Source organism: Plectropomus leopardus, chromosome 2 (genome assembly GCF_008729295.1).
Source record: "Plectropomus leopardus isolate mb chromosome 2, YSFRI_Pleo_2.0, whole genome shotgun sequence".
NCBI classification, from domain to species: Eukaryota; Metazoa; Chordata; class Actinopteri; order Perciformes; family Serranidae; genus Plectropomus; species Plectropomus leopardus.
In genome coordinates, this window is record NC_056464.1 from 32,627,930 (window position 1) to 32,645,280 (window position 17,351).

At 36.4% G+C, this 17,351-nt stretch overlaps 1 protein-coding gene across 7 annotated transcripts; it reads left to right on the top strand.

Moving 5' to 3' along the window:
* The first annotated feature begins 3,405 nt into the window (after window positions 1-3,405).
* im:7151449 (complement decay-accelerating factor, GPI-anchored) lies at window positions 3,406-15,950 on the top strand. 7 transcript variants are annotated; one of them, XM_042509092.1, is made up of 13 exons: window positions 3,407-3,615; window positions 4,940-5,125; window positions 6,709-6,808; window positions 7,326-7,396; window positions 8,336-8,518; window positions 10,989-11,069; window positions 11,378-11,476; window positions 11,676-11,750; window positions 13,604-13,642; window positions 13,723-13,764; window positions 13,850-13,901; window positions 14,750-14,825; window positions 15,639-15,725. In XM_042509092.1, exons 1-12 carry the CDS (start codon window positions 3,534-3,536, stop codon window positions 14,805-14,807), a joined length of 1,068 nt encoding a protein of 355 aa, XP_042365026.1. In that variant the 5' UTR covers window positions 3,407-3,533; the 3' UTR covers window positions 14,808-14,825; window positions 15,639-15,725. The 7 variants fall into 7 exon arrangements, with proteins under 7 accessions (XP_042365010.1, XP_042365046.1, XP_042365026.1 ...); XM_042509068.1 differs by lacking the exon at window positions 14,750-14,825 and having other exon boundaries at window positions 13,894-13,901; window positions 15,639-15,950; XM_042509102.1 differs by lacking the exon at window positions 14,750-14,825 and having other exon boundaries at window positions 15,639-15,757.
* Window positions 15,951-17,351: the final 1,401 nt, after the last annotated feature.

Genomic DNA, 17,351 nt, shown 5'->3' on the forward strand with positions numbered 1-17,351 from the left:
TCATTAGCAGTATTATTTATCAAGACAACGTGATTGAAATTGTATTTTTTACATATTTATCATGTTTTATCAGTGAGACTTTACACTTACAGGCCTGTAGAATAGAATAGAATAGAATAGAATAGAATAGAATAGAATAGAGGTTTTCCCTCTTGGAGGACCCGTGGAGGGAATACCCCCTTTTTTCCAGGACACACCCATAATATTTCCACTTCATTCCTGTTCAACACATGGGGAGACGTCCCCACTTCTTACAGGAGGAGGGACTACAGAGCTGCTGCTCTAACTGGTGAACATACCGGGAGCTTGTGTTCTTTTACTGGTCACCAAAATAACAATTATGTTTTTTAACTAAGTTGTTCAGATGTCATTGTTCTTATTTACAGGTTTTTGTCCACCCTGAGACCTCTGTCTGTGGGTCTGTGCCTGTTGTCTATTCTGACACTGACAGCTATTAAAAGTCAAGATGAAGCATTTTAAAAGCAAAACTTCCTGTTGTGCCTCTCAAAATAAGACATTTGTTATTTGTTTTTTGAATAGAACAGAAGGACACACAGAGGTAGATGAGAAATCAACAAAAAGATGAAAAATCAAAAATCTTAGCTCAGCTTTATTCATATGGGCCAAGCACCTTTCATAAAAACATGCAGCCCAAAGTGCTTTACTTGGCAAAATTGAAATAAAATAGCCACTTTTTAAAAGAAAACACAAACAATTGAAGTTTTGCAAGACTAGAAAAGAAATTACAAAAACAAGACAATCAAATATTTTTTAAAAAGCATACAAAACAAAAAACAGACAGGCAAACAAAAAAACATAAATGAAAGTGTATAGAAAAAAATAAATAAAACAGAATGAAAATAAACAACAGGCATAAAATACAGTAAAAACCAATGACAAAAACTTAGAATTAAGTCTGTAACATTACTCCAAATTCAAAATCCAGATAAAAAAGACAGATATTTTATTTACTTTTTGAAAATATTGAGAGAGACTGCCATTAAAATATCCAGAGGCAGTGCGTTCCACCATTTAGAGCCTAAAAAACAGAAGGCACACTCATCAGTATTTTTATGGGACACATGAGGAAACTTTAAAAGCAAAGCAGTGGAGGATCGTGATGATCTAGTGGGCTATCCAATGGGCAGGAGGCAATTACCAGACAGACTTCTATTTTATATTTTCAAACCTAGAGTTTCAAAATAGCTTTGCAGGGGCAATTGTTGACCCCTGGCAAAGTCTCCTTATTTTACAAATACCTGTGTATAAAATTGTTTTGGATAGATTTTAAATATTTTAAGACATTGACTGGTTTAGTTATTCACTTGGAAAGAACAGACTTTTTATGATAAGAAAGATAATGATTGCAAAAAAAGTTTATTTTGAACATCTTAATTTTACTATATGGAAAAATTTACATTAACAATGGACTTAAATGATACCACACACGCAAAAACTGAAAACAGAAATCATGCACTACATTGAAACACGACATTATGTTGATGTCTTTATTGCTTGCTAAATGATACCCTATTGTTTAGAGCTTTTTGTTAGTTTTATTGTCCAACTGTATAACTTTCTTTGTTTAAATGCAGTTGCATGGATTAAACACATAGACTGTATTTTTGTCTATGATTGAACACAATACAATATAAAAAATTTTGTATAAAATTTTGTAAAATATCATTTGATTTTGTGAAAAACGCTGCCAAAGTTGGCAGTATGATGGCCACAAATACGCAACACCAAAGCACGTTGGCCTTCAAAACTCGGAGCGCATGCTGTACTCACTGGGCTGTCCCGGAGTGTAATGTCTACAGACAACCTGTGGGATACTTATTTTGAGGCCAACGAGGTGACAAAAACAAGCGTACCCAACAGGAAGTGAAATGTCCGAATAACTGCCGCTCGATAATAACATTAGCATACACAATTAGCAATGGACTTCACCTGGTAATATCCACAACTTGGATTAATTTTTAATGTAAACCCCTTCTGACTGATTTTTTGAGCCTTGTGGACTAAAGGAATATTAATAACCGAGGACTGAACACATATTTGGGCTTTTGGACCGTTTTAAATGGAGGTGAGTCAACCGATTATTTTATTTTAACGTTTGCTTCCTTGTTTACTATACCGCAGCACCGGTAAATTTGAATTGGATTTGGTGTCCTTTTCGTCTGGAAACAAAACTTAGCGATTAAACTATGGTGAATTTAACCGAGCTAACGATGTGTAGTGTGTCCGCACCAAACAAAACTTTAGCGATATTTTTCCAGCGGGATGCTAATCAGCTCAAGCTAGTGCAGGTGGGTTTTAAGAGCTTCTTCCATCCTGAAAGCTAGGACTTTGTTTCTTCGAAATCAAACGACCTCGTCTGCCTCGTTACTACGATGTTAAGTCTTTTATTCATAAATTCAGAGGGACATAGTGTCAGTGAGAGCTGCTGAGTGTGACTGTTGTGGTTGACAAGTGTTAGCTGTTAGCTTCACAAGTGTGTTTGTCTTTGAATTTACCGAAAAAAAGAGGATAATGTGAAAGCCAAGACTTTTTTTTTTAGATCAATTAAAACCCCAACTCGACATGTTTCCAGGTATTTAAGTTAATTTAGAAATTGTTTGAAGAATAAAAGGCTACAGGTATGTCACAACTAAGGGACTGTTTCTTATTTTTGAGAGGGTAGGGTGTTGTCCAAAATCGGGGAAACGCTTCAAATAATGTGTATAAGTTATGATTGCTCTCCCAACCCCAAAAGCCACAAGTAAGTTTGAAAGGTATGTTTTCAAACAGTGACACCATCTATTATAGCCAGAAACTGTGAAATGTTGTTATTTATAATGGAGGGAGGGTCACCCCCCACCCCCAAGTCACTCAGAGAAACCCAAGGAAAATACATTTATAACTCCAGTTTGGTTAGGTGGTTTTATTTTTGCGTATTTGGCCTGCTTCTTCACTTGCTCAGAATTTCTTTTGTGGCCATGCTTTCCGAACTCCTACATGCACATAACATATTATATGAACGATACATATGTATAATGACAAATAATATACCTATCTATCTATCTGTATGTGTGTGTATATATATATACTATGTAACTTTCCTTTCTCACCCCCCCCCCCCCCCCCCAAGTAATGCTTTAGAGTAACGGTAGATATCTGTAATCTTCAATATCTGACATTTAAAACATTCAGCAAGCAATCCAATAATAGTTTATTTAAAAATAGAGACAGAACCATCAAAAACAACGATAATAGCAATGTGTGTGTGTGTGTATATATATATATATACTGTAGATGTACTATGTTTCATAGGGGCATATGCTTTTATTGTGAAGGTATTTTTCCCCACTTCCTGTCATTCTGGCTCGTGAAGTTAACTTGACCGCATATAAAATAGATAGTAGTTGTGCGTTCAGAGGAGGATTACTGTTCACCGGCGGCGGAGCGACTCGCGTCTCTTAACTTTTACGCCACCTCTCTGAAGACTGAAAGAGACAGAATCCGGATCTTTAAGTCCCCTTCTGCAGCCCGACATGGACGTTTCCGTGGACACCTGTGGACAGCGCGGAGTCAAGTGTTTGCTGTTGCTGCACCTCTTTGTCCTGAAGGCAGCAGGTCAGTAAAACATAACAGCCTCGCGGTCAGCTTAATGAGATAATATTTATCAGCGTACCAAGTCACATGAGACTTCTAGCAAGAATAGCCAGGACTGTATTTTCTGTCGACTCCACAGAATGAGAAATGTCACCTATTTAAATTTAAGTTTTTGTAGAATTATCATCCCATTGCTGACTGAAAAACTTTTATTTTATATATAAATATATATATATCAAAGAAGTCTGCAGTAACTTCACTGTATAAACAGAACATAAAAAAATGAATATACACTCTGTGGCAACTTTATTAGGCACACGCATACACAATATGCAGATTTTATGGTGCCTATAATTTTTAGTTTTTATTGATACTGTCATAGAGGGGTTTTAATTACATAAGATAATCCTTATGAAGTTTGCATAATATTTGCAGCAATTTGAGTTGTGTAAACAAGAAGCATCAGTATATGAAAAAAAACCCCAATATATTATGTATGCACAGGTAAAAACCAACCAACCAAACAAAAAAAGATCTGTTTAATAAGTAAACAGTAAAAACACAGAGAAACTAAGACAAGTAAACAAAAAAAAAAAAAAAACCAGTAAGAGTAACAAGCACAGTAAAAGTAAAAAGCACAGGACAATATAATAATTAAACAGTGAAATAGCAAAATATATTAAACTGACAGGTTGATGAATCTACAGGTATTGCATGTTTACGTGTTTGGGACCATAGTCGAACCACAGTTAGTTGTTATATTAAATGGGAAAGACAAAAATGTGAAAGATTTTTAAATATAATGTAGTCCAGTACAAAACTACTTTTAGCTATGACATCAGTAATAATCATATTGCTGAATTCATATTGAACTAGATGTTATGGCTGTGTATCTAATAATAAAGTGGCCAGCCACTGCATATACAAGATAGTGAATTCAATGATGACTACCATTACACTCTTGTCTCTGTAGGAGTATTCTAGCACTGCTTTTGTAAGACGAACTGTCAAGAGGAGATAAATCATATAAAGCGCACTCCTCTGAATATTTTAGAAATGTTTCAGACAGACCACTGATGTCTTTTTGGAAGAGAAGCTACGTGCTCTTTTGCAGTTGCCTATCCTTTTACAATGAGCTGTTCTTTATAAAGGCTTTATTAGTTGTTACTTATGTTTTTATTATTTGTTTAAAAATAATGCTTTTTAGATCCGTTATTAAGAAAACTCAGATTGGGAGGTTATGTATAGAGAACCTCTTGGACCAAAGTCCACTCATTGAAAACTTAATTTACATGTATAACTGCAGACTTGATGACTTTAAGTTTCCTCTCTCTTCTTCCTCCAGCTGACTGTCCTAAACCACAGGGAGGGGAAAATACTGTCTTAACCAACGACGCACTTCTAATGAACAATTTTCTGGAGGGTTCTGACGTCACGCTGGAGTGTACCAATGGGTATACTAAAGACAGTGGCTCTGGGGTCATAACCTGTGTTGATGACAAGTGGACTGAACCAGACCTCATCTGCAAAAGTGAGTCCAGTCGACTTTTAAGGTTGCAGTGTGTAGGATTTAGGGGGATATGTTGACAGAAATGGAATATAATCAATCAGCCTTGTATATCTACACAGGGAACAGGTTCTCATCATAGATGTCCTAAGAAAACCTGGATACAGCATGGAAGTGGGGGCCCGTTCATAGATGAAGAAAAAAATGCTCTATTTCCGTGTGATAAAACAAAAAATGCTCTTTTACTGCAGTATGAAAGTTCCCGGATCCTCTGTGTTATGGGGCCCATAGAGCATGCGTATTAGAGACTTCCAGCGGCTGAGCATAGCAGAGTGCGCCAGAGCGTGTAAATTCTGGTATGGCGCCCTGCCAGCTTGAATAGCAATCAGATAATTTAACCTTGCAGCTCTTGTAGACTTTCCAAATGTTATCAAACTGAATAGATTAAATTGTGATCGCGAAATGATTAGTTTCGCAGTTTATTACGTTCACAAAAATGTATCCACTGTTTTTAGACGTCTCCTTTAGGGGTCAACTGATATTGTTTTTTCAGGGCCAATACCAGTTATTATTATTAACATGATCACTAACCAATATTTGGAACCTATATGCTTTTACAATAAAAATTAATATCTTTCTGTCAGTGTTTAGAATTTGGAATATCACAAAGTCCATCACAAAACTTTGTTTAAATGCCTTTAGCAAATGTTTAATCAAAACTGAAATGTTCAACATCATATACAGAATGTTCACAGCAACTTTTTTTTTTTGAAAAGTTGTGTGAAAATTTAAATTAAAAAATGAATTAAAAAAAATAGCTCCCTGAGGTTTTACATAGTAAAAGTTCCTCCCATGCTGCCACTTTCTTTGCTTTTTAAAATTAATTAGTTTTATTGTCAATCATTAAAATAAAATACTGACACAAATACTTGGCAAAACGCCAAGTATCGGTTCCAATAATCGGCCAGGCCGATAATCTGTCGACCCGTGGTCTTTTTCACAATGTCAGTCCAAAAAAGTCTTTCTGGGCCCCATGGCATCATGTGAGGGACCTTGGTGGTGTAATTTCATTTTTGGCCGCTATTTAAAATTGGCCTCAAAGCCAGGTGCTCTTCCTGGGAGGTTGGTTCTCGCCCACAGAGATCGCTATGTTGCAACACTGTGTTCCTACAGACAAACTAAACACTGGCTCTAAATGGGGTCGCTCATATTTTTACATTTTTGGTTAGCAGCCCCTCCTCAATGAGCAGTATTGCTAACTTTTTTTTTTTTTTAACAAAAAACTGCTTTATTCAGTGTTGTACCATTTTAAATCGCCAGGTGTGTTTGTTTTTATGAGGCAGATACCTCTGCAGAAAATCTTGCTCCTAAACAATGAACACTGAAGTAACTCTAACTGGAAGAAGTTTCATCTGATTTTAAATCTGCAGTCCTCACCGCTAGATGCTACTAAATCCCCCTAAATCTCATGTGCTGTTCCTTTAATTCTAACTCTGCCGACATCAAACACAGCCTTCTATTGTTGACAAACACTCTGTCATTTTGGGGTTAATGTCCTGAGTTAAGAGTCCAGCAGCAATGTTGTGTTGTTTGTATTTATGTTACAGGGAAGGACTGCGGTCGCCCTAATCCTCAGCCGCATATGAGCTTTAACATCAGCGCCGGTACCCTGTTTGGTGATTCAATAAAAGTAATTTGTGCTAAAGGGTGAGTATAAGTGTATAAATGAACCATCTAATGGCTCTCTTGTTGAACTTCAACTGAAAATAAATAGTCATGTCTTTATGAATTTAGAGAAACAAGCGTCGGCATGGAGCAGCTCCAGTGACAACACAAAGGGTGCCTTCAGTAGACAGTCATGTTCATTTACATACGTACAAAGTATCTCTTTTTGCTGTACTGCCAACAGTTGTTAAGCAGAAAGTGCTGCTGGCAAATAGACCCAAAGACTGAAGTCAAGGTGGATTTGCTAATGGAAACAATCTCTAAAGAAAACAAAATCATCTTGAAAGACAAATAAAGCTGTTGCCAGAAAGTGTTTCATTACGGTTTCACTGATTAGAAACTTGGCTCTCCTGTTCCTAACTTTGGGATTCAAGTTGTTTATACATACTTCTCAATGAAACTCTGTAAGAATGTAGTTTCAGAATTAAAATCACCTTTACAAAGCCAGGGCTCTATAATATCAGTTCCTCCTGCTTTATTTTCCTCTATCTTTCTACAGTTACCGGATCGCTGGAGTAAGCTACAAACGGTGCTTTGCGACAGGGTGGAGTGGAAGATCCACGTGTGAAAGTAAGTGTCTTTTGGATTTCATAAAGCCACAACAAGAAGCAGTAAAACAAGATTTTGGTACATTCTCACAACAAAAGCGGTTTTTTCTTTTTCAAAAGACTGTTTCTTTCCTCTTATATTTTATCATATCATATACTTATCATTTTGATGTGTGGCTTACGCAGCTTTGGTTTTGTTTTTCCTCCCTTAGTTTAGATCTTCTTCCTCTCTCTCCAATTTTTTTATGTTATCTATGCCAGTCAACAAGTTACACAGTTTATGACAACATTATGGATTTTTTAAAATAAAATTTTCTTTTTTTTTACCACAATTTTTTATGTAAGTATTTAATTTTCAGTGTCATAAAATACAGCCTTTTACATTCATATCATACATAACATTAAATTGCTGATACAGAACAAAGAGAGAGAAAGAAAAAAAAAGAGTTCTCATTCTGTGTTAATAACTGGTAATCTATGCAAAATGATTTACTTGATAATCTGATAATCTGTATCCTCGACATAATGTGTGAAGGGCATCCATGTATTCCAAATAAGCCTTTACTATTAAAGTTATGATTTCTAATGGAAGGCTTAATAACAGCTGTCTTATCTATTGGGTAGTTTGTGGTCTGTAAGAGTTTTTCCTTAAACTTGCAGCACATTTTTGGTGTAAAGCAAGTTGAGGTCTATAAATGCTAATTAACTTTTACAATAATATAGTTTCCCTGGATATAAGCCTAAGGCAAATCTCTTACTTCTTCCCACCAAATATTGTTCATTTTAATGTTCCTCTGGTTTCTGCACATTTCTTGCATATATCTGTTATGTTTTTGTTGTATCTGTTTAATTAAAGCTTTCTTTCCAGGCATTCAAGCTATACTGGGAATTTCTGGTGGATTATTGTTTGTTTTTATTCTAAACTGTGTTGTTTGTTAACCCTGTTTGTCTCATATCTCAGTTGTAACATGCGACATACCTGGGAAAGTGACCAATGGCAGAAGCACATGGGATTCTCAAGATGAACCAAAATATGGAGAAACCATACAGTACATCTGTGACGATGGATACACCCTTATTGGGAAAGATACCATTATGTGCAGCGAAACTGGTTTATACGACTCTCAGCCTCCTGAATGCAAAGGTAAGCATGCTCCATCAATGTGTTTGACTTATGTACTGTTTACGCTAATGAGAAGGACAAAGCTTCATGCTTAACAAGTGTTGTATAAATTGTCTCAGGACCCAGAGATAGTTTTGGATGTTTTAACCCATTAATTACAAATCCTCTTTACATTACTGCAGACCATTAACACACCATTAACAGTAAGTTTGTAGATATAATTCATGTCTTTGCAATATGAAAGTCAGCTTGCAGGCACTGATTTGAGATGTAAACAGTCACACGGAAAATGTGTGACTTTTTATTTTTTGTTACGTTAACTATATGATGAAGCAGTGAGAAAACTGTTCCCAGGTTTGTGTGTTTTGAGGACATTCAGAACTACAGAATATGTGAGTTTGAGACTGAAAAGCATTTCATTCACCAGCTTAAAGACATTGTCTGAGAGATGAAACCAAGAACAACTTGCTAACAAAAAAATTATAATGTGAATTTAGACATTTCTGAGATTAAAACCTTGCAGTTCACTCTCAAGTCTCAGATGGCTGAGTGTTGTTAATGGCCTGACAAGCCAAGTCTCAAAGGGACAATTCACCCTAAAATCAAAAGTACATGCAAAGTTACGACCACGACTGTGGTTTTACATGTTTTAAAGTCAAATCATTCACACATTACACGACAGGTCCAAGCATAACAGAGGTTTTTCGACTGATTTATTATATTCGAGGCAGCCACCGTTTTAAATATACTTCACCACAGTGTGAAAATCAACAACGAGGGCTTTGAAACTTGCTTAACTTGCACTTGTTGTGACAGATTTATCTCTGTGAACTGTGGGTGGGGCAGATGAATCTGTAGAATTGGAAGGTTCTGTGGGAAACGATAGTTGTCTCAAAATACCTGATGGGCTATTTATCAATCTAGATTGTTTGGCTGTGAGTAACCGAGTGTTGAAGATATCGGCTATAGAGATGTCTGCCTTCTCTGAAATATAATGGAACTACAATTTGAATCACTCGGCAACAGTGTCTTTTTCTGAAAATTATGACCCAATTTATCAAAATAATCCACTGACCTTTTTGTGAGCAGATTCATGTAGGGACTATTTTCTTTCTACCAAACTACAACCGCCATCAGTATCACTGCGCAGAAGGAAGCATGCATCTACTCATGGGAAAGGTCTGTGCTCGTGACAACTCAGGTTGTCAACATTAATGACATCCTCTTTGGCTGAGGTGTTAGCCAGCAGTGGTTGCACACTTCCTTGTGCGTGGTGATACGGTTGGCGGGTGTAGTTTGATAGAAAGAAAATAGTTCTCATATGAAACTGCTCACAAGAAGGTGTCTGGGTTATCTTCAGTCACTGAAGAAGGTCTCTGGGTTATCTTCAGTCACTGAAGAAGGTGTCTGGGTTATCTTCAGTCACTGAAGAAGGTGTCTGGGTTATCTTCAGTCACTGGGTATTGATCTCTGGAAACACACAAAGCTGTTGAGTTTTTCAAACATATCTTTTGGCACTTTTAGCACCACAACCTGAGTGACATCTTGTTCCATTATTTTGAAGAGAAAGCAGATATCTCTACAGCTGATATTTTCAACACTTGGTAACTTACACAAAACAATCTAAACTGATAAATACTAGTGCAGGTCAGAAGAAAAATATGCTTTTTTTTAAATTTGGGGTGAACTGTTGCTTTAAGCAAGTTTCAAAGCTCTGCTTAAAACGGTTGCTGCCTGGAATGTCATAAATCAGTTAGAAAACCTCTGTAATGCCTTGACATGTTGTCGTGTAATGTGTGTATGACTTGTACAGTTAATAGGCTAAATCATGTGAAACCACAGGCGGGGTCATAACTTTCTAGTCCTCAAGAGGCATAAACAGGCTTGCAAGATCAGTTGTCAGTTTGCAGTGTACTTTCAAGTCCCCAAATGTTTTTATCTATAATATACTGTATTCAATTAAGTACAGCACACTCACTGTCGGTGTTGCCATGGTGTCTCTGACGACACTCGGCATTTAACACACTGCTTTCCATTTTAAACATCTTTACTCAGACACTCTCCCTGGACCCCCTTATCATAACTCTTTCATGGTCTGAAGCAGTATTCAAGCTTTACAACATTATTCTAGTCACCATTCATGTCTGTGCTATCTCCAAGTTGGGTGTTTACCAACTGCCACACCCGAACTCTTCATAACTGCTTAAGAGTATTGACTAAAGAGCAAAGTTTCTTGAAGGAGTTGGTCTTTGTCCAAGACATAACACAACATTGAATACAGTTTTCTATTAGAGGCTGGTTAAGCATTGCAAAGCACAAGAAGTACAACAAGAAGCATGTTAGTGTTGCATGACTATCATTTGTAGGCATTGCACATTCTGCATGTACACAGAGATTTACAGTATATGCATGCTCTACTACCAATCTGAATGATGAATGGCTGAGGAACAATTTTAACCACAGATAAATTTAGTAGTTTTTTCATTTATAGGTGTGATTACAGAAGCTACATTTACAACAAACATGATATCATCAACATCGATATCATCAACATTGACACCTCCAGCACAAGGTATAGAAATATATAAAAGACAATATTTGATACATGTTCAAGCATTTTCACTCTATTTCCATCCCTACAAGAAATCCAGTATATTAAAGGGACAGTTCACCCTAAATCAAAAAAGCACATTTTCCCTTTCAACTGCATTTTCAGTCTGAGATTGTTTTGGTGTGAGTTGTCGAGTGTTGGAGATAGGCCATAGAGATGTCTGCCTTGTTTTAATTTGGGGGTGAACAGTCCCAGGTAGAGGTAGAGGTAGAGGTAGAGGTAAGGTAAGGTAGAAAAAACATTTTGACAACAATTATTATTTTCCACAGAAGTGTACACCTTTACAGATCCATCTGCCACATCTACAGCTCACAGAGATACATCTCTAGCATCCAGTTCAACACCAACTGTTTCACCTTCACTTCAAGGTACAGGAAAAAATGTCTCCAAACAAGCGCATTGGCATGCAATTAAGCTGAAAACCTTTTAGCCACAGCACTTGGCAGGATGAATGGATTATGTGCATGCATCATGCCTCTCAGAAATTGCTTCACAGCTTGACAAATCACTTTTATCCTGTCAAAGCTTGAAAAGAACTAAGAATCACTGCGATTGCTGTGTTCAAAGGTGGCAGAGAAATTTTGACAGCTGAGGGTGAAGCTGCTACAACCAGTGTAGCATCGGTGACGTCTCCATTTCAAGGTATTGAACAATTTAATGAAAGAGCTGTCAAATTTGAATGTTGGATTTGTACTGTGCCTTTCATGAGCAAGCAATCCTCAGAGGACTGAAGTTTGATTATAATGTACCTCCAAAATTTAGACAACTGTAGACTTCTAAAATGTGTGTTTTTATGTCTGCTTGGTTTGTTATTTCAGTTAAATTACCTGGTTGTTACAGTGGAGGGTAGAAAGTTTAATTGTTACGGATATATATATATATAATAGTTTATGGCAACTAAACAGGATCTGTAAGTCAAACATAACATAAGACTTAGTACTTTGAAACTTGTTACAATGGTAAAATTTACATTTACAAAAGGATGAATGTCTCAATCAGTGTGGTCAGCTGACCCAAAACCATCAGACAGGTCAGCTGTGCTCACAGCTCACTGAATGGGAATCTTAAGCCCCTTTCCCACTGCACAAAAAAACCCCAAACACTAACACCCGCTATAATCTGGGGTTTGTATGTAATGGGAAGGTTTAAAATCAGCATTCACACCTTAGTCACGAGTATTTATCGGCTCCGGCTCCTATTGGCATTGATGGTAATATAACATTGTTGAACATGCTTGTTTTAGCCCCTTTACTGGGGAGATGTAATGGCGCTGAGACAAAATACTGTCCATCTCCTCCCAAGTAACACTCAAACACCATTCCAAATTAGTCTGCACAAAGTTTAATTGCGACTGAAAAGAGTTATACAAAAGAAGAAACCACCACTTCATTTTTAACCCTGTTTTCCGGCCCGTCTGTGTGGAAAAAAAACCCCTCAAAACCCCCCACAAAAACAGAAGGCATACTGGCCTGCTGCAAAGCTGTGTACATAGCTCCAGTCTACTGGAAATGGGAAAGAAGTCTATTGACTCTTCTTTATGGGTTTCCTGTGTTCAAAAAAACCTACATACATGTGCTAATTTTGGTGAAAAAAAAGGGGGTATAAGTTATTTGGTCCCAGACATTTCTTGAAATTCTTGAACGAACAAGTTTAACATTAAAGAATAATTTGACATTTTGGAATTAGCTTATTCACTTTTTTGGCAGACACTTACAGGGGATGAACTGAAACGAATACCAGCAATTCACCATTTTATTTGCAGGTAATGTGCTGGGCTACTTTTTGGCTCTGAGCAGTTGCCAGGCAACCAGCAAAGACTCCAGGAAGCTGCTTCTCACAGCCAAGATATAATCCAGCACATAACCCCCAATGAGTGGGAAATTGTGTTTTTCTTAAACAAACAAGATGTTAATTACTGAGTTTTGAAGGTGCTGGTAGGGGGCTGGCTGTTTCCCCATGGTTTCAGTCTTTAAGCTACACTCAGATAAGCTGACATGTTGTTGGTTACAGTTTTAAACACAGCTACGGCTATCAAACTTCTCATTTAACTCTCCCCAAAGTTCAAATGATTCCTTTAACTGTTTAAATTTGCCTCATAATTATCATTGTTTGCAATGTGTAAAACAATGGTTTTAATTTACTGACTGAGGATAAATGTCATTTAATTTTCACAGACTTGTCTCCCTCCCTCAGTCACTGTGCCAGTTAATATATCAATGATTATGGACTTAATTTTCCACCTCACTGATCGGACATGGAGGCACTGAGATAAATGAGCTGAAAGCTACAAAACCTTTTCTACAAACAAAAACATATATCAGCAAAATCATTTGAAAGGATCATCTAAAAACTTTAGTGGCTTTAAATCAGTAAATGAGATACTCAGTTTGTAACAGACTTCCATGTGTGTTTATAAAGTTTGTGTTGTAGCCTGATTCACTGCTGTTGTATATTAATGATGTTTGCATGCTAATGATTTTGTTTTATACTTGCAGACATGCATGATGGGACTGTAGATACTAACAAGGATACTGGTAAGTTACTGAGCCCCGGTACTATCATGATCATGGAAATATTTTCATGCTGTGCATTTAACTTTGCTTGTGTCTTTCAGGATATTTGCCAGTTATAGTCAGTGTGATATGCGTGTCATTAGGTAATGTACAATTTTTGTGTTTTCGTTTTTCACACTTTTTGCTAATTTTGTAGTTGAAATACAAAACGTATTTTTTTATTTACAGCTGTGTGTATATCTGCTCTGATTTTACACATGTTTCTTCTGAAGAGAAAGGGGTAAGATCCACTGTTTTACACTTAATGCATGACTCATACTTGATTATGTTTTTTATCCTTATGTTACGTCTTCTCTTTGCCTGCTCTTTTCACTCATGAGATTTACACATAATTTGTGCGTAAATGCACCACAGTGCACAGGTCAGTATAAGGACATTTCTGTGCTGTATGCAGGAAAGTGATATGCAGTAACTTTTAATGAGCCAACACAGCAGCAAGTTCAGATTCTTTTACTTTCTGAACTGTTTAAGGAAATCTTAGATGTCTGTGTTTCCGGACTTGTGCTGAAGAATGAGGGAAGTCAACAGGAAATCCTTTAATATAACCAGCTGTGACATAGAAATCAGTATCAGGAAAAAAACATTCCCCTCAGGTTGGAATGAATCAGGATGTCTTTAATAATTTACTTTAGTAAAATGGAGAGGAAACATGCTTTGATATTTTGCAACCTTTTTATTAAGCAGTCATGTGACCTAAATTTGATAATAAAAAATATCCCTAGACTGAGGCACTTAAAGCTTTTTACTAGAAAAAAAATCAACTTTATAGTCATATTGTGGAATTCACTTTGATAAATCAAACCAGCTCAGACAGAAAAACTTTCCTTAAACATGAATCTCTCATATAATCACATGCATGCCTTAATATTTTGCATTATGTCAAAATCAAAGCTTTTTTTTCAAAAAACTATCGTTATTGTCTCAAAGTTGCAATGACTAACACTAACATTTCAGAATACTAATTAAGTATGCAATAAAACACCGTTTGGTGAACTAATAAATTTAACGTTAAATTAAATTAACATAAAAACTCAACAATTCTGACATCCTTATTTGATGACACCATAGCTCATATGACACCAGAGAAGACCTGAAGCCGGAGTTATTACAGTTCCAAAATCTTTAGATTGCCTGCCTGACCGAGGTACCTTTCAATTCATTTGTATTTACTGTTATTGATTAAGTGCTGTAGAGTGCCCCAGAATTGAGTCCTAAAACATGGAAATGAGTTAGCATATTTTCACTTCTGGCTGCCTATATGCCTAAAATAAGGACTGGTTAACACAAGCTTAAGAGACTTCCATGTTTTGTTCTAAGACATAAAATACATCAGTAAATACACCACTTCTGAATTTTGAGGCTTTTGTGTGTCTTTTAAAAGGTGGTTGCTAACAAGTGACGAAATAGACTGCAGAATGTCATCACGCCAGACACAGCTTTAAAGCCTTGTTGTGGTGGCGAGATTAAGTCATGTGACTGTTTATAGCCCAACTTTAGCTTTATTATTGGAATTAGCATAACTTCTGTTTATCCTTCCAAAATCATTGATGTGGTGTTCATTTGTGAAGATTATGTTGCTGAACAAAATATGTAAGTATCTTAAATGTTTATTTGCCACAGATCTTATTTTCTGCAACAATCCAAAATCCATTGGAAAAATCCTGTTGGCTTTTCAATAAGGGCATCAGGATGATGCTAACTTCCACATGGGCCTACAGAAAAACGTTATCCCTGGAGCACTCTATAGCCTTAAAACAACCAAAATATTCTAAAACCATTTTGATGAATGGTTTTCTTGTTTTCTTGCTAACATTCAGTTTTAAGTTGGAAAATGGACTAATTAGAGCACATGAAACCCAAAAAAAGCTTGAATGATATGCCGTTTTCATTTTTTTGCACCCCTGTGTGAATGAAGCTCAAACTAAACAGTTCTCTGTTTATTTCTCGTCAACTCCAGCTCTGCAAATGGAATTGTCTATTAAGGAGCATCTGTGACCGAGGAGGGACGGGCCAAAAATCTGTAGCAGTCTCTCTGAGTCAATGGGGAAAAAAGATAACTCACTTTAATTTTATTGCACTTCAAATGGCAAATAATCAAATCTGTAAAAAGTATCTTAATTTAATTCAACATCAACTGATGGTAAGCACTTTTTGTAATTTTTTTTTTATTGCCACATTGTTTTCACAATTGTAAATATTTCATGCCACTATAGTATTGTTATTTTGTACTTTATTTATGTTATAAACTGGAATAAACTCTTTAACAGTGCCTCCATGTGTTATGAAATACATCATTTTAGTTTGGAGTTAATGCGAAATCTGCAGGCCAGAAGTTTATTGATGTGCTGTTTTGTTAGGAGAGGGCTCATGAAAAGGTGATTCAAGAAGGCACACAATGTGGTTACTTTAGTTTGCAGACAGAAATGGCGATTGATAAAGATACAATCAGCTGCATTCTTCGCCCCCCGACTTTGTTTTTTCATTGTCTATTGTGTTTTTTGCTGTACAAAAGAATGGGAAACCTTTCATGAGAAAAGAATCCAATAGAGCACCTATAAACCATGTAATACCATATTAGGTGTGAGAGGAAATGCTCAGGAAAGTGGTCAAAATGTTTTTTGACCTGGAATGTGTAACTGGATGAATAGGCTCATTGTGTCAATGGAGCAGAAACATGTAAAAGCTTGTTAACATTTTTGTGATTTGTGAAGAGTGCTTTTGTTACTAATGCAGCCAAAAAACTGTTTCATATCAAACCATATCTTCATATCTGAAAAAATATTTTACAAAGAAAATATCAGATCCAATTCATTTTTGTGCTGCATTGCAAAGCATTGCAATATTATTTAAAATGTGAAAAGCTTCTATTCAAAAACAATATTGAAACTGATGTTGAAGACATTAGTTCACATTTTACAAAGTAACATTATTTTTTTCACAAAGAAGCAGTTTTTGTGTCTTAAAGGAAACGCTCAATGGTTGCATTCATGGCCATGGCAGCAGTGAAGGACCAAGCTGTTATCCTGGCAGGGGTGTGGACCAGCACAGAGAAAAGCCCCTTAATAAAAAAATGTGGTTTCACTGTTTCATTGTGCCCTGGTCTGTTGTAGGGCCACAGGCTTGAACTGTCACTTTTCCCGTGGGATCAGAAAAGGGGATTTCTTCTGTCTACTTCAAAAGAAGTTAAAGTCTTGAGTCAATCATTTTTTGGTTGGATATTACAGCGTACTTCAGTGTATATGACTGAGCTTAAACTGGACTGAAAAGATGTTTTGATGAACTTGTGGAAATCCTGTGGAGCAGAAAGCACTGTCATAAACAGGATATGTACTCATCGTAGTTATTCATCTTAGTTATGTGGAGAGACAGTGTATTACCAGAGAGGAGGGGTTTGCCGTTTTTTCTCAGAGAAACCGTGACAACAGTGGTGGTCTTTGTAAAAGTCATGGACCATCCTCCAAACCCAGGCTCCCACAGAGTATTTATGGTGTTGCTTTATGTTGGAGTTGCATACGTTTGTCTGTGGACTTTAAAAAAATATTTTGGTTTAAAATCTTGTAATATTCTATTTTTTTGTTTCTTGTCAACGAATCACTTAAAGACCAAAACCAGCTATGAATTTAGGTATTTTATATGGTGTCCTTGAAAGCATTTACATTGTAAATTAAAA

Bases quoted from the DNA above. Each gene is read 5' to 3' on its own strand.
- im:7151449 (XM_042509068.1), top strand. From the start codon at position 3,534: ATGGACGTTTCCGTGGACACCTGTGGACAGCGCGGAGTCAAGTGTTTG. The intron at 5,126-6,708 runs GTGAGTCCAGTC...TTTATGTTACAG, and splicing joins ACCAGACCTCATCTGCAAAA to GGAAGGACTGCGGTCGCCCT. The intron at 11,477-11,675 runs GTACAGGAAAAA...CTGTGTTCAAAG, and splicing joins TGTTTCACCTTCACTTCAAG to GTGGCAGAGAAATTTTGACA.